Source organism: Mytilus galloprovincialis, chromosome 2 (assembly GCF_965363235.1).
Source record: "Mytilus galloprovincialis chromosome 2, xbMytGall1.hap1.1, whole genome shotgun sequence".
NCBI classification, from domain to species: Eukaryota; Metazoa; Mollusca; class Bivalvia; order Mytilida; family Mytilidae; genus Mytilus; species Mytilus galloprovincialis.
In genome coordinates, this window is record NC_134839.1 from 93,569,424 (window position 1) to 93,588,042 (window position 18,619).

Here is an 18,619-nt window from a genome sequence, read left to right on the forward strand (position 1 = left end):
AGAGTCAATCTGTGACGTATAAGTCAAATTGTAGCTATCATGTAAACTGATCTAGAACACTCTTGTACAGCAGTTATCTAGACACCAATAGCATATTCCGAGAAAAAAACGTTTCTTTCACAATTTTGGACTGTTTTGACCTATTCTCATTGATTTATCTGTTGTTTTAACTTATTTTACTTTTACTTCCAGAATAAATTACTTTGTGATATCGGTTTTACTTGTCATAAATTATAATGCATTAACCAATACTTTGGTTAACATTCAGAAGCCAATTTACATGCCTAACCCGCGTTATTATTTATATCTACAATTGGTTTTTAACTGAATTTTAAGTGAAGATAAAACACTCCGTTTGACAGCAGTGTAAACGTAAGAAATGTTAATCTTCATACTTTATTCAATATATATAGTTTTTTTTTCAACTTTGAAATCGTTTGAAACGATATTCGGAGAATTTGAAATACTGAATTTCCGTAATAACATGGGAAAAAAACATCAATTGGAGAAAAAAAAACCACCGAAAACTAAAATGATTATTTAAGTAAATAAATATATAGATGTTAATTTATGGAATTACAAAGTTAAAAAAAGTTTCTAAATAATGTGGAAAAAAACACGTCTTTATTGGAAATATCCAAAAAATATTCATCTCGAAAGTTTTACAGTCATAAACACTGTAAAAATGAATGTATGATAAATGTAAACAAACTAAATGCTGTATAATATATTTACAAATGCATATTTAAATATTCTTTCTCAGACAAAGGAGTAGGTCCAGTTAGACCCCTTTTTGGCCCCAAAATATAGCAGTTTTATTAAATTGTTAAAATATAAACTTTTAGTTATTTATTGGACAGTAGAATGCTTCTGCTACATAAATGTGGGCTGTTTTTGACAATACAATGCACATATATCTGGTACTAGCACCATAAAGTCATGCTAAATTACTGAAATCTTCACAATTCTAGCATTTTAGTTAAATTTTAGACGGTTTTCGTGTAAAACGAAAGTGGTCGCATTCGTGTTCATCCTTTATATTGAAATGTAAGTTGTATTTTATGATAATACATAACATATATAAAGGTTGAGGATGAACACGGATGCGGCCACTTTCATTTTTGACAAAAACCATCTGAAAAGTGACATTTTTCGGCATATTTGATAAATTGTTCATATTTGAACTTGAATCGGATGGTTTTTAATGACTAAATCAGTTCAAATCTTTCACATAAACTAATTGATTCAAATGAAATAGACACTTAAGTGTTTAAAAAGTGGTCAAAATCTTTCGTCAAATGAACCTGAAATTAGAGGCCAAAATCGGTCCTTACCGGACCTACTCCTTTGACATTGAATAAATCTATATCTACTATTTCTACTTATTTGTACTGTGATGAATAGTTGTCTGATTGTTAATCACACCAAATCTCCTTCGATTTATATTGATTTGTTTTATGTCTGGCCTCGGATTTCAAATGTTTGATTTTGAGCGTTCCTGACGAAGGTTAACTAGAAAATTTACTTTGGTGGCAAAAGATGTTTATAGTGTATTTTATCAAAATGAATTCTGTAATATTGAATGGAAAAATACGAAACCAAATAGAAACATACAAATACGGAGTTAACTGTACTGTATTTAAAGCTTGGCATTCGTAATATGTGGATTTTACAGTCGCAAATTGAGTTAACCTAGCGACGCGTAGCGTGGCTTTGTAAAAGAATATTCGCTACAGTAACAAGTTTTTCAAAGGCCAAGCTTAAGATACAATTCATTTATCTTCCTTTTAATGCTACATATTAAAATAAATGTTATTTAAGAAATATTTCGGCTTAAAATCCCATAAATGGAAAAGTCGAAACTGTCGCAACGTCTTTATCATTTAAACAATATGACGTCATGTCTTTACTCTGGATGTCAAACATAAACACTAGATATATTTATACTTTTGTACGCTTCAGCATGGTTTCATAATCGACAACAAGTAGATTTTGAGGTTCGAACCGTGACTTTCTTGTAAATTCTTTTTTGAGAATTACATACCCCAAACATTTGGAACTCAAAATGGTGGCTTTCTTAGATACAGACTGGTAGAACTGTAGAAATACATTTTTAAATGCATTTATGAATGTAGATTTTTGTAATGGTATGAATCGGTAGAAATGATAATGTTATGTTATTAAATATAGATTTGCAAGTTCGTTTTTATAGACAAAATGTTGAAACTCAAATTTGGAGATGAACATATAATAGAAGTCGTTCAATATCAAAAACTGCTAGAAGTCTATATTGCTTAATCTCTTTTGTGGGAAAATCAAATTGACAAAATATTGCAGTAATTGTAAGCAGATAACATCTTATGGGCCGACTCAAAACATATCTTCCAGTAAGTGTTCTCGAACTTAAGTATAATGAATATAAACATTTAATTATATGGTCTACTGCTGTACAGTGTGGGGAAATGCCTAAAAAACGGTGGGCAGCAAGAATAATTTTAAATGAAGGTTTTGAGATATCTTCGTCATTTGTGTTTAAAATGTTTGGAAGCCGATGAAATAAAAACATACATAATCTAGCACCTGAATATTTATCTTAACTTGTTACAAGTTGTTAAGTTGTTTTATAAATATATACACATTGAATTTATATTTCTAAAATGAGATAATATTTCAACGATATGACACTTGTATTGTAAAGGCATCAAATTGGATATGAGGAATGTATCGAGGATACAACAACACGACAAAAGAGCAGAAATTTAAGATAGCAAGAAAATCCCTCTTTATGCTTTCCATTACATTTTCCTCAGAAAATTAAACACGTAACAATTGTGAATATCAATTTTTCCCATGGGGAAGTACTCATGCATCTTTCTCAACAAAATTTTTCTGGACCTTCTGTGGGAGCATATAAAAAGGCACATTAAAGTTCAATTAAGACTTTTATTTTCTGAGACAAATATGCATTGTAATTGTGTTTGTATAGGTTCTGCCATCATGTCTTCAAAGTTTTCCAGATTCAAAAGTATGGTTTTTTTTCTAAGAGTAAATTTTGTGTTGAAAACACGGCAAATTTTGCATGTAACTTTTATTAAACTGTTTCGATTGCTTTCATAGTTTCAGAGATTTCCAACACATTAAAAGATTATAATAACATCTTTGTGTATTTAAAATGACATTTTTAGTAGTCGGTTGTATCTTCTTTTTTCAGAAAACTGAAAAGCGTCATTGCTACAATAAAGGGGAAAATGAATACAAATACACCATTGAGAACTTCGCCTAGAGTCGTGTGTACGTTTGTGATTTGTGGGTGTATAATTTTCCAGGTAAGTATATTCGGTAATTCGTTGTTTATCTACTGTTAAAATTTATCCTTTTTAGTGATTTCTTTTCGTGATCATTTCTTTAGCGTTTGTAGAAGTTTTGGGTTTTCAATAAATTTGGCCTTGAGCATCACTAAAAGTACTGTCATTGTCGAAATGTGCAGATGATGCAGTGAAATTGTACCGTTCAATGTTAGTATTACGGGCCGCCGAATTGGTTTTGATCTTTTTGTAATCAAATTAATTTTGTGTACACAAAAAAATTCAATTCTGTCATGACAAAATCATTTTTGTCTTACAAAAGTATGTGATACAGACTTGTTTTATGAGAACATTTTGTAATGACAAAATTCATTTTTGTAGACAAAATTTATTTTTGTAGTTTTTGTGTCACAAAAGTCGATTTTGTCTACATAAAAATAAACACAAAATTGAATTTTGTCATGACAAAAATAAATTTTGTGTTTATTTTTGGGTAGCCAAAATTCACTTTTGTGAACCAAAGTTGACTTTTGTGCAAAAATGACTTTTGTGACACAAAATTGACTTTTGTGACACAAAATTGACTTTTGTGGCACAACATTGACTTTTTTTGTTAAATTTTCACTTCTGATCTAACAAAACTCAATTTTGTCTACACGAAAATAAACAAAAAATTAAATTGTGTGATAAAATCTCAGTTTTGAATGCAAGGTAGTTCACAGAATCCAAACTAAACGAATTTGCATACAAAATTAACTTTTGTCGCCCAATTTTCAAATTAGGTAACAAAAGTAAAGTCTGTGTTACAAAAATGAATTTTGTCCACTGAAAGATAATTTTGTATGACAAAATTTATATTTGTAGTATGCTACAAACTTTGTTAAACTGAAGTATTTTTTGTTAAACAAAACTCACTTTTTGTCCGTATAAAATTGAATTTCGAGTACAAAACCACAAGAGTCCCATTCGGCGCCCCGTAATTATCGCTGAGTCACTTCGATTTAACTACCACACTACAGTCCTTATGAGCGTCACTGATGAGTCTTAAGTAGACGAAACGCGCGTCTGGCGTACTAAATTATAATCCTGGTACCTTTGATAACTATTTAAACCACTGGGTCGATGCCACTGCTGGTGGACGTTTCGTCCCCGAGGTTATCACCATCCCATTAGTCAACATTTCGGTGTTGACATGAATATCAATAATGTGGTCATTTTTATAAATTTCCTTTTACAAAACTTTGAATTTTTCGAAAAACTAAGGAGTTTCTTATTCCAGGCATATATTACCTTAGCCGTATTTGGCACAACTTTTTGGAATTTCGGATCCTCAATGCTCTTCAACTTTGTACTTGTTTTGGCTTTATTATTATTTCGATATGAGCGTCACTGATGAGTCTTATGTAGAAGAAACGCGCGTCTGGCGTACTAAATTATAATCCTGGTACCTTTGATAACTATCATAACAATTCATACATGCCTTTGTACCATGGTTGTGTAAAACTTTGAGGCATTCGTGAGGACAAATAATAGCTCTATAGTTGTTCTATTTTATAATGTTTTCGAAAAAAAAAAATATTTCTTCAGTCAGATGGTTTAAGTATGCCTCCTAGAGATAAGTGAAATGTGTACTTATTTTACGAGTTTATTACAAAGACATGAAAGAGACATGTTCTCATATTTTTTGGGGCCACTGAAACTATATATTGGCCCTAAGTTTATGATTGTTTTAAAAAAGAGCAAAATGATTAAATTCAAGTGCTCTTTTCTGGATTAGATATGATGAATTTATCATTGTCTTGAAATATGTTATAGTTCATAAACCTAGCTTGTATTGAAACAATTAGAATAGATAGTTCTATGGAGCGTTCGATCATCTCCCAATAACTGTTTAGACCAAAGCTTTAACTCAAACAATGTACTTTCTTTAGATTACTACTGTCATATGGTTCTTAGTCTAATGATTTATTTGTTATTTGTTATATGATATAATGTTACTAGACTAGATAAAATTCAAGTGGTTTTCTTTAAATGAATAAAAAGACTATTTATTAACTTCATTGTCAGTTGTATTTGTTTTGTTTTGAGAAAGAATTACCAACCAAACATTGAGAAGACTTCTTTGTCTAAGATTGCCCCTAATCATTTGTCTGTATAAACCCTTACATTATATGATGTTTGTTTTCTTTCGAATGTGCATCACTTTAAATTGACTATATCAATATTCAGAATCAATGACATTTGAGCTACGTCATTACTTTTCTGTTCCGGTGTCATTTTTAGAACATTTAAAATCTCGACTTCGTACATGATAATCTTTATTTCTATTATGATATGGTTTTTTTATTATTATTTATTATCAATACTTGTAGACTGGAGTTTTGTTTTTTTCTGTATATAACCCGCTAAGGACAATAATTGTTGAAAGGGTACATGAGCTACTGAAAAATGGAACTGGAGTACAAATACCAGAACTGAACACTTTTATAGAAGTTATGGACGGTAAGAACTTAAAACTCAAAGACGTAAAATTGGAGTGGAGTTCGGCCCATCAATTTTTTTCCGACGTGATTATTTAAAGATTTTCAACACATTAAAAATTAGACCAGTTTCATTTACCTACAATTAAGTATTATGTATAAATGTCTTTATAATAAAAAAAATGTTGTACTCTATATCAAAATAGCACATTTCAATTAAGCATATTAAACACCAAGAAGAATGGATATATTTCTGAAAATTGAATTGCAGATTATATATTTATTATTTCAAGTTCTATGCGTCAGATGAGATCAACATGGTCACCAAATTTTGAAATATTTTGTGACTATGTTTAAACTTCAAAAATGAATAAATCTTATTTTAGAAATACTTTATAACATCTGTTTAATTAAGAGCAATAACTCAGCTGGATACAATTCAAATGGCGGCTGTGCTTTTGAAAATCAACACGTCAAGCAAACAATTATCCCTTGTCAATAAAGAAAATAAAGCATCATTCTATAAAATAAAAGATTTGTTTCCCCTAAAATTGTTTATTCAAATCAACTATGGCCATGATGATTTGCATTGGCGACAAATAAAGGCAACAGTAGTATAACGCTGTTCCTAGGGCATAAATCGATTGAGAGAAAACTAATCCGGATCACAAACTAAAACCGAGGGAAACACATCAACTATAAGAGGAAAACAACGAAACAACAAACACTGAAGTGCAAAAAAAAAACCGACAATACAACACATACAGAAACGAACTATAAGAATGCTGATAAACAGCTGACATTTTCTTGACTTGGTACAGGACATTTTAAGAAAAAAATGATGGTTTGAACCTGGTTTTGTGGCTAGCCAAACCTTGTAAACTCTACAACTGTAAAGTTCAATTATATTTGTCTGTTACATTTTTTTTTAATTTAAGATCATCAACGATTAGCCAGAAACCATTACACTGAATATTTATGTACATGTACCTAATCATAATCAACCAAAAACAAATATGTCTAATCGGCAATATTTACATATTTATGTAAACCACCGATCGCATATATATATATAAATTGATTAAAATGATAAAAATGCTCTAAAATGTATTTACTGGCTAGATAAACGTTTACTTTACCTATTATATCACTGTTTATTAACAACTTGTACATTGATGGTCGATGCCATTTTTATCAAACTCCAATTTCTTGCTGTAGCAATACAATTGATTATATCGATTATTTTAAGCTAAACGTTTGATTTTTTCAGTTAGTTTTTATCTTTCATTAAGCATAGCGACTTTTGTAATGGCTGTATATGTAGTTATGATATACAGGACATATCAACAAGACTTACAAAAAATGTATAAAGGAGATTTCTCATTTTTACCTGCAAAAGTAAGAACTAAGGACAACAAACAATTTGTGGTACGTATAATTCATTTTTGTGAATCGTACCGATCAGTTGAGTTCAGCAACAACCCGCTTATTTAGTTATGTCTGTTCATGTATTGTGTTGTTACAGCACTGTCCCAGGTTAATGGGAAGGTTAAGGGCTCTCAAACATGTTTAACCCCACCATGTTTTATATATGGCTGTCCTAGGATCCTGCGACTCAAAGGTTGTCGTTGGGTTTTGTCACCTTATTCGATACTCGTTTATTGTTTTGTCATAAATCGTTATTTGTTTGTTTGAATTGTTTGACATTTTGTCAAATTTGTGTATTTCTTACTATACGTTATGTGTTTTAGTCTTTGTTGAAGAACGTAAGTCAGATCTAAAATTGCTTAAAAATGCTTCATTTCGGCATCGATAAAGTGTGGTTTTATTGGCTATCATACCATATATTCTTATCTTATATAAAAATGTCGTATGACTGCCAATGAGACAACTGTCCACGAGAGACCAAATACAACTTAATGTCACCGTAATGACTTCACCATCGAGGTAAACTCATAACTCATAGTCAGGAAGAAAAGGACCCGAAATTACAAATTTAAAACAATTTCAGACGAGAAAACTATCGGCTTAATAATGAACGAAAATACAAATATGATATACAGCAACAAACGACAACCATTGAATTACATATATGATTTATTGCGACACTGTTTAACGTAAAAGCCAATTAATATAGCCAATATACTACAAATGTGTCAAACCGTTAACAGCAATCAGGGACATCCAATACATTACTGGATCCAGACTTAGGATGGGCATATAAAGAATAAGTGAGTCGGGTTTTAGCATTTTGTTTAGCGCTCAATCCTGTACTTAACCTTGAACAGTGGTGTTTCAACACAAAATATAAGAAAATACTGTAAGAAAAAAGACAAAAATAAACGATTTAGAGTACTCGCAGTTACTGAACGCCATTTCAATAACTAAATTATGTTCTACAAAAACTAGAATGTCAATTAGTACACCTCGAGTGTATTATGGATAAAGACACTAAATCAGTCTTACATCAGCCTCGCCCTGACATTGTAAATTGCCAAAATATATGTTTCGACAGCATGTAGACGATAAGGATTAGTACCTACATCTGTAAATAGAAATAAGTTATTTACCGATGAATCTAATGTTTAAAAGTTCTATTATATATACAGTGCTAGGTTGATATCCTGTTTGCATGAGTTTGTTCAAAGGAACACAAAGTTTAAGGATCGTATCTTAATGACCATCTCTCTAAACAACATCACCGTTTTCATTTCTCCTCTGTTATAAGCTTTCTTCAAGTACATCTTAATATCTTTTAAAACAAATCTTTATTTTTGTGAAAACCAAGTGCATATTTTTTGTATGTATTTGTTCATCAAAATGTTTGCGCTAAATGGATGATTTGTCAGTTACACACAAACTACGTTCCTTGAAATCTTAAATATCTGTTCAGACACTTGCATAGCGTAAGATATTTAAAAAACAACAAGTATGTGTATTTGTGTTTTGAATTGAATTACCAAGTTGCATTAAGGTAGCTGAATAATCAAATGCAAACTCTGATTTGTTTTCATATATAGGCTTCAAGTTTGCGATACTCTGGTACTCAAATTGCATATATGTTCTGGTGTAAGTATTTTTAACAGTATATATTGATTTTTGTAATATGTTTGGTATGCCGTATTATTTAAGGAAATCCTACATAGCGCATATCAAAAAATAAAATGGAATGTTTGAGGGTACAACAGAGAAGTTAAAAGTTCAGTTGTTCAATATCTAGGTCTTATATTTTCGTTGGTACAGTTATATGTCTCAAATCGATGCATAAATTCAAATTCCGGTGCGTAGAAGAAACATACATTTTGGTGAAGCCTTAGACATTGCCTTATTTTGAACATTTCAGAAATTTTAATTGTGTAACTTCTTTAAAAAAACAAATAGAACTACTTATAACAAAACTTTATACCATTTTGTGCTTAGCTGTTACATGTTTGAATGTTTTAATAGTGATTAAGATTATACCACAAAGTTGACGGTTGTATCCATATATTTTTACATGTGTTCATATTATGTCTGTTTAGTTAAGCTCACACATCGTTATCAATATAATAGAATTTAATGCCACTGTCATACAAGTGAGAGGATAAGCTAGCTTTAAATCCAGGTTTAATCCAACATTTTCTTCATAAGAAAATGCCTGTACCAAGTCAGGAGTATGAAAGGTGTCATTCATTCGTTTGATGTGTTTGACCTTATGTGTTTGACTTTATGATTTTTCCATTTGATTAGGGACTTTCCTTTTTCAATTTTCCTGGGAGATCTGTATTTTGTGATTTTACATTTTACAAGTTCTCTGGTTGTCTAACAATTAGTTTCGATGTATCGTTGTTTCAGTTTACTGGAGTTTAAATTTAAATAGGCGCCGCATTTGGTTTTTCATGGTCAAAAGATAACATTTGGATGGTTCAAGAGACGTGTCTGGTATTTCAAATGCGTAATACATTCTTTACGATTATCACATACATTTCATATAAGTTAGTGAAGTTCTGCATCTTAAAAATTTTGTGGTTCATGTTTACCCTATATAACAGGAGAATACGTCAAATCTGTGTGTTTTTAACCGAATTTATTTGCCTAAAAGTAGCAATATAGAGTTAGGAAAAAACATTACAATTTACTCTTATGAATGTTTCCATCCCCTTTTCCTTGCTTTCTTGTAAATTTAGCTTACTGTTTGTGTTACATGTCTGCATATGTGTGTAATCAGTACCTTCCATAAGTTTGATATCCAGTGGTAAAAATAGTCAAATATAATTTCTTTTCTGTGTATCCATGGCAACAATTTGTTATATAATATTGCAAAAATGGGGGAAAAGATGTTACATATTCCCAAAACAATTGGCAAAAAGAAGAATATACATCCCTTAGAGTGATACCTTTTCTAAAACTATTTACATATATCTTTCAATAAATCCCATTAAAATCATATAGTGCGGTGACGGAATAGGAAAAGGTCGATTATTAAAAAAATTTAATTTCACATCAGGGTTTACGGCTAAAAATTGGCACAGTCCTAGAAAAATGATTGAACTTGAATTTAAGATTGGTCGTCAAAAAGTCGTATGGTGCATTTTTTTTTTTTTTTTAGCTTTTATTCATTAGTGGCATGCAGTTTGGCTTTTTATTAAAACGCTGCCCTCAATTATCTTTCTTTTTTGTTTTATTCAAACATCACACATAATGTTCTATCCATAAGGCGAAAAAGATAATTCTAAAAGCCTTTTGATGACAAGTTATGAAGGTAAACATTTCTGTAAATGGGAACAAATTGTGTTTCACCTGATTCCAACATCATATAATAAAGCGCTGATGATTGGATTATATCGTAAAACCTATAAAATAATAAAACTGCATTTTCTATTCATGTACACACATTTTTATAAAGTGAGATTGTAAAAAACGATATTTTTTAAAACTTTAAAAAATCCCCTCTATTTAAACATTAACTAAAAACAATTACGGATAGTTGTATCCTGTCCATGATTGTGCTGAATACATAGTTTTCAAATATTTTGGACTTGATATTTCTTGTTTTTGTTGATGTTATATTGATTTGTTGAATTATTTGGGTGTACGTTATTATTTTTTAAGGTTATTTTGATATAGTTTTATTTTATAAGAGTCAAAATAAGTTTTTCAGTTGTTTATTTAAGAAATAGAGATTCGACAAAATCCCAAAAAGATGACAAAACTAGAAAGTCCGTTGAAACTTGTCTTTAACATTTCAAAGAAGCAAACAAGAAGTTTAATCCCTTAAATACTGTTATTTTTTTAAAAGGGGAAGTGGAAATATTAACACTGGACACTTTTAATTTGCAAAACACTCATTTGCAAATCCGCCGCCGCCTCAAACAAGAGCTACAATATCATGTATATAACCAAAATGTGCGGAATTACATGGGATTCAATAATTTCATTGGTTTTATACTGTTACTTTCATATTTATTTTGCAATTTGAATTATAAAAACATGGGATTTTCAATATCCCATGGGACAGGGCAAAATCCCATGGGATTTACCATTATCCCATGGGATTTTGGTTAAATCCCATGGGATTTTTTTTTGTCCCATGGGATTATTGTAGTCCCATGGGATATTTGTTGTCCCATGGGACAAAAAAAATCCCATGGGACTATAATTATCCCATGGGATTTTTAATATCCCATGGGACAAAATAAAATCCTATGGGATTAAAATTATAAATATATATATATATAAATATAAAGTTATGTGTATGTTACAATGAATGCTGTTTGGTAGTAAAATGTTTTAAATGTATACAAGTTTTTTTTATATATACATATATATAATTTTTTTTAAATTTTGTCACAAACATGTTTTTTATTTGTTTATATGACAATAAAGATTATTCTTATTTTGGAATGTATAATAATAATATTTTACAGTCAAAGAATAAAGTCCTTTCACTGAAACAAAATGATGAAATTTCTAAATAAATGAAAAAATATTGTTTTGAAATCTTTGTCTTGTTTATTCTATTATGAAAAATAGAACTGAAAAAATATTTCATATTCTGACTGAATAGTTCACTCTTTTCATGAGGTAAGATTTTCTTTGTTATAGGTTCATTGCAATACTTGTATAGGCAAACGATTTGAATTATAATATATAACTTTGTGGTGTACATAATAGTATGCTTATATTTGCAAATTTATAATATAAACACTTTTTGTTAAAGTTTTTGCTTTCTTTATTCACAACTTGCTATGTACAATTATTCAGTCCACTATATAAGAGTGAAGTCAATAAATAATTTCATTCACTAGAATATTCCTGCAATTCTTAGACAAAACATTTTTTCAATCTGTTCTTCAAAGATCTTCCTCTGTACATCTTTATTGAATCGAGAGATTCAAATGAGAAGACAAAGCAAGTTTATTTGGACAACAACATTCTAATATCTTGTTCATTCGTTCCATCTTTCAATTGATAATTACATTGTTGTATTTATATGATCAAGTTCTTGTGCATCAATGATCGTGATGATATGACTCCTTTTTGTTTATAGTCATCATGTTGAAATTTCCTCTTTCAAATAAATGTAGGAAAAAACATGTTCCATTTCAAATTAATAAAAAAAGTCGCACTATGGAGAAAAAATATCAGCTTTAAGTTTTCCGTTCAGTATTGATCTGTGAATGATGACCATGAAAATCCAGATTTCTGACCTACAAATACACAAACTCAAAAATTATCAGTGAAGAGATCAATAAAATGGCTATTTTATCATGTTTATGATTAATATGATAAACTTTCATTTAAATATTCAAGTACTAAATTACAGAAATCGCTTAAATTTTATAATAGTTTAGTTAAAGTACAGCTTATTTAAAATTGTAATAAAAAATATAGGCCACCGTTGAGTTAAATAAGATATTACATTTTTAATGCCAAAAAATGGCATTTTTGCACCAAAGGGAGATAATTTGGAGCTTGTTCAATGATATATGCATTTTAAAAGTCATCTGGGGCCAAACCGAATTGATTGTTTTGAATGATTTGGTGTACCATATGATAAAGATATAAATAAATTGAGTTATGAAAAAAAAATATTAAAACATTTTTCTGAAATTGTTATACCCTAGAGCCTCCTTAAATGTCATTTGATCTCTATTGGAGAAATGTCTCATTGGAAATCAGAATGCTAAGTGTTTCTTATTTTTATATCAACCCAGCCATATTATACCTGTCTAATATCAGGAGCTTGTACATAGTTCAGTGGTTGATGTTGGTTCATACCCGTCATTTTTATTTTTCATAATTTTTTGTTTTTATAAATTAGTCTGGTATATTTGACGTTTGAATTGATGCTCCGTTTCAAATTTGGTTAGTGTTGACTTTTATAGATTACTATAACATGTATAGGGTATGGGTTTTCTCATTACTTACAGGTCATCAATGGCCTCTAATAAGTAATTACAATGCTTACATCCACTAAATTGAACTCTGATGGATAGTTTTCTCTTTAATCATACCACATCTTATTTTAATAAATATTTAATTATTATTCAAGGACAAAAATTTTTATAACAGTGGACTTACCATTTAGGCTTTGTTGACCTCTGTAAATCTATTTTCGTTGTTAATTTTTTCTGTTTATAGTTTCCCCTTTATCTTTCATGTTCTTGCCCTACACATAAAAGGGTAAACATCATTTAATGACAAAAATAACTACTACATGTATTACATAATTAGTAGGCAACTGAAAATTTTGTCTTATTTGTATATAACATCAACTTACTCATCATTCTTGCTGTTCAATATCATGAATATTATCATTATTCTATGAATATGAGGTCACAGTAAAATTAACCTTGGCAGGCAGACATCTTTTTTTATTTGATACCTTGTAGTCATTCCATACAACAAGTAGACCTATGCTTAAAAAATCTAAGGCCAAAATTAAAAATATGTTTGTTTCCCCTCCCCCCCCCCCACGGGTCAAAAAAAAATAAGCGCCCGGGTCAAAAAATTATTTTCCACAAAAAAAAATTTAAATTATTTTTTTCCAGAAAATAATTTGTTTCCATTTTTGGAAAGTGCTTGAAAGCAGAAGGATTGATAATCTAAATAAATACACTCAAATTGAGCAAACAACTGATAAGTGGCCTGGACTGGACAAGTCAAACCATTCATGTGACCATGCTATGACAATCACATCCAGTTAAAAAAAACTAGAGGCTCTCAAGAGCCTGTGTCGCTCACCTGTTAATGTGTTTACTGATGTCGGCCATCTTCGTTGGTAGGCGGGGTCATTAGACACTTTTTTTTTAAATAGATACCCTAGTGTTATGATTGTGGCCAAGTTTGGTTAAATTTGGCCAAGTAGTTTTAGAAATGATTTTTATACAAGTTACAAAAATGACGAAAAGTTGTTCAATATTGACTATAAAGGGCAATAACTCCTTAAGGGGTCCTCTAACAATTTTGATCATGCTGACTTATTTGTAGATCTTACTTTGCTGAACATTATTGCTGTCTACAGTTTATCTCCATCTATAATAGTATTCAAGATAATAACCAAAAACTGCAAAATTACCTTAAAATCACCAATTTTAGGGCAGCAACCCAACAACAGGTTGTCCAATTCAACTGAAAATCTGTGAGGGGATATATCTTATTCTGATGGACATTTAAATCTTGAAAGATTTGCCCTAAATGTCTTAGTTTCAAAGATATAAAGCAAAACCTGCATTTTACCACTATGTTCTAATTTTAGCCATGTCGGCCATTTTGTTTGGTAGGCTGGGTCAGCGGACACATTTTTTAAACTACAAACCACAATGATAATTGTGGCCAAGTTTGGTTAAATTTGGCAAAGTAGTTTCAGAGAAGAAGATTTTTAAAAAAGTTACAAAAAATGATGAAAAGTTGTTAAAAATTGACTATAAAGGGCAATAACTCCTTAAGGGGTCGACTGACAATTTTGGTCATGTTGACTTATTTGTAGGTCTTACTTTGCTGAACATTATTGCATTTACAGTTTATCTCTATCTATAATAGCATTCAAGATAATAACCAAAAACTGCAAAATTTCCTTAAAATAACCATTTCACAGGCAGCAACCCATCAACAGGTTGTCCGATTCGTCTGAAAATTCCAGGGCAGATAGATCTTGACCTGATCAACAATTTTACCCCGTCAGATTTGCTCTAAATGCTTTGGTTTTTGAGTTATAAGCCAAAAACTGCTTTTTACCCCTATGTTCCATTTTTAGCCATGGCGGCCATCTTGGTTGGTTTGACAGGTCACGCCACACATTTTTTAAACTAGATACCCCAAGGATGATTGTGGCCAAATTTGGTAGAATTTGGCCAAGTAGTTTCAGAGGAGAAGATTTTTGTAAAAGTTTACGGAAGACGGACGCAGGACGACAGACGACGAACGCCAAGTGATGAGAAAAGCTCACTTGACCTTTCAGGTCAGGTGAGTTAAAAAAAAACCTGCCTTCCTGGTCTGTTTACAAAGGGTAGACCCGGAGGAGGGGAAACAGACATTCTTTCAAATGTGGCCTGATAAAATGACAAAACCAAGAAAACTTATCATTGACCAAAGAACAATAAAATGCGGTCATGGTTTATATATGAATCTGCCATTCAGACATGCACACCTTACAATTGTTTCATAAAATTGAGAAAGGAAATGGTGAATATGTCAAAGCGACAACCACCCGACCATAGAGCAAACAACAGCCGAAGGCAACCAATGGGTCTTCAATGTAGCGAGAATTCCCGCACCCGTAGGTGTCCTTCAGCTGGCCCCTAAAATATGCATAATAGTACAGTGATAATGGACGTCATACTGAACTCCGAATTATACACAAGAAACTAAAATTTAAAATCATACAAGACTAACAAAGGCCAGAGGCTCCTGACTTGGGACAGGCGCAAAATTGCGGCGGGGTAAAACATGTTTATGAGATCTCAACCCTCCCCCTATACCTCTAGCCAATGTAGAAAAGTAAAAGAATAACAATACGCACATTAAAATTCAGTTCAAGAGAAGTCCGAGTCTGATGTCAAAAGATGTAACAAAAGAAAATAAATAAAATGACAATAATACATAAATAACAACAGACTACTAGCAGTTAACTGACATGCCAGCTCCAGACCTCAATTAAACTGATTGAAAGATTATGTCTTCATCATATGAATATCAGGTACAATCCCTCCCGTTAGGGGTTTAGTATCATACTATCATAAAATATATGAGAAGAACATAACCCGTGTCATGCCAACAACTGTTTTTTTTTTTTTTTCATATCTACCAAATATAATCTACCTGTAACTTTAAACATATGATAAACTGACAAAACAATGCAGTGTTTCATTGACCAATGAACCATGTATGCAAATGAGGTCAAGTTCATATAAAATATGACAGACAGCTAAGTGCATCTTACAATTATTTCATTCACTAAATAAAGGGGCCTTATTGCTTACAGTATCTGGAAAATAGACCAAACCACAAAAACTAAATATTTTCAAAGTTCCTTATACCCTGCCAATTTGTTATGGTTGTGCCTGTTCCAAGTCAGGATCCGATAATTCAGTGATTGTCGTTTGTTTATCTGTAACATATCTGTTTTTCAATTTTTTTGTACATAAATTAAAGCACAATACATTTGTACATGAAACACAAAGCTCATCACTGAGATAGTAGTCTCAGATAGAGGGAGGCGGGGTCAACCAAACTCCCCTATTCAATCTGAATGCAGGACAGAAAGTCACAGTCAAAAAGTCACACACTGTCACAGGACAAAAAGTCACAATTTAGTTTTGAGATTATTTTTCTTTGAACAAGAAAACACTCTTTTTGTATTTTTCTTGAAGTTTTATACATGAACATGATGTAGCAACTTTTAAATTAAAATTTATTAAAAACAAATAAATCAGTGCATTAGGTTTGCGCACATTACCATTACATTTGCACACAAAAATCATTACGTTTGTGTGCAGCTTTTGATTACATTTGCACGCATTTTTTAACATGTAAATATAAAAAAAAAGATATAGTATGATTGCCTTTTACAACTGACTATGCGGTATGGGCTTTACCTCGGGCTTTGCTCATTGTTGAAGGCTGTTTGGTGACCTATGGTTGTTAATGTCTGTGTCATTTTGGTCTCTTGTGGACAGTTGTCTCATTGGCAATCATACCACATCTTCTTTTTTATATTATGAACAATTTCCTAAAATTAAAAATGAATATATGTAATAAAAAGAAGATATTTCAAAATCTTTTTTCATTTATATTCAATCAATTGTCAACAAATTGTTTGTGACTTTTTGTCCTATCAACTTTGTTACTTTATGCCTGAGTTTGACATGTGTTTGACTTTTTGTCCTGTGACTTTTTGTCGGAATGTCCTGTGACTTTCTGTTCGTTTACCTTCCATCTAAATCAGTGAACTGAATAATTGTTTTTTGCAGAAGTCCGGGGAGTGTTAAAAAATCACATGTGCAAGTTGAGAGTCAACACTTACACAGGGACTACACAATACTTTTTCAGAATGTCAGGTTCAGCAAAAAAGAATCACTGGTGACAGGGGAGTGTAACCGATGAATTGATCCTGAATCAGATAAGATTTTCCCGGTACGTCTAAACACCGCTCAGGAGGACCTCCTGGGTGCACACATGCAGGACATACAAAGTGCACTCATGGCAGACCCTATATAGTCACCGTCGTATCTGCACACATGATGGATGTATATATTCGTTATAGATCGTCATACACTTCTCATTTTAGAGTTAAATTTGCAAGCAACCTCTTCTATACTATTAAACGAGAAGACCTCATTTTTGGTGTCGCTTCTCCTCCTTCCACAATAAATTGATCATTGTGACTATATGTCCTATAGGTACCATGCATAGTCGCATTTGTCATCCATTCTTATGATTATTCAGTTTCGGTTATTTTTGGAGAAAAACGGAAAAAAAGAAGTCCGGATATGTGTCCGTCATCACTCCGGCTTATATACATAGACAACTTCCTCTTCCGTTTATATTTCCAGAAGTTTGGTAAATTTACATTACACATGACATACCCTATATTATCATGTTTTATTTAAGATTCATTGCCTGAATCGTTATATAAGAATGTTGTCCCAAGTGTAAGCAACGACCCAGGCTGTGTGAAAATAAAAACAATCATTTTTGTTATTCATTGTCCCAAGTGTAAGCAACGACCCAGGCTGTGTGAAAATAACACAATCATTTTTGTCATTGACTTATCGTCACGTAAATAACGACACAGGCATAGCCTAAATTATGATGTTTTATTTGTCACGTAAATAACGACACAGGCATAGTCTATATTATCATGTTTTATTTAAGAGTCATGCAAGCCATTTTCACACACTTATCGTCACGTAAATAACGACACAGGCATAGCCTAAATTATGATGTTTTATTTGTCACGTAAATAACCACACAGGCATAGTCTATATTATCATGTTTTATTTAAGATTCATGCAAGCCATTTTCACATTGCCTGAATCGTTATATGTTGTCCCAAGTGCAAGCCATTTTCACACTTATCGTCACGTAAATAACGACACAGGCATAGCCTAAATTATCATGTTTTATTTGTCACGTAAATAGCCACACAGGCATAGTCTATATTATCATGTTCATGCAAGCCATTTTCACATTGCCTGAATCGTTATATGTTGTCCCAAGTGTAAGCAACGACCCAGGCCGTTTGAAAATAAACACAATCATTTTTGTCATTCACTTATCGTCACGTAAAGAACGACACAGGCATAGCCCATATTATCATGTTTTATTGTCATTCACTTATCGTAACGTAAA

The 18,619-nt window shown here is 31.5% G+C and overlaps 1 protein-coding gene and 1 long non-coding RNA gene across 3 annotated transcripts in view; one reads left to right on the top strand and one right to left on the bottom strand.

The window, feature by feature from the left end:
- The window catches only part of LOC143064909 (stimulated by retinoic acid gene 6 protein-like), a 64,284-nt gene that overhangs the window by 22,394 nt on the left and 23,271 nt on the right, over nt 1-18,619 (top strand). For both annotated transcript variants that reach the window (XM_076238113.1, XM_076238114.1), the window contains exons 9-12: nt 3,212-3,326; nt 5,678-5,807; nt 7,056-7,213; nt 8,806-8,854. In XM_076238113.1, coding sequence (XP_076094228.1) covers nt 3,212-3,326; nt 5,678-5,807; nt 7,056-7,213; nt 8,806-8,854 — 452 coding nt within the window. The remainder of the gene's footprint in view (nt 1-3,211; nt 3,327-5,677; nt 5,808-7,055; nt 7,214-8,805; nt 8,855-18,619) is intronic.
- On the bottom strand, nt 11,754-17,319 carry LOC143064906 (uncharacterized). Its single transcript, XR_012975347.1, has 3 exons — nt 17,198-17,319; nt 13,349-13,436; nt 11,754-12,474 (listed from the first exon to the last, which is right to left on the bottom strand). It is a non-coding gene; the product is annotated as an uncharacterized LOC143064906 (long non-coding RNA).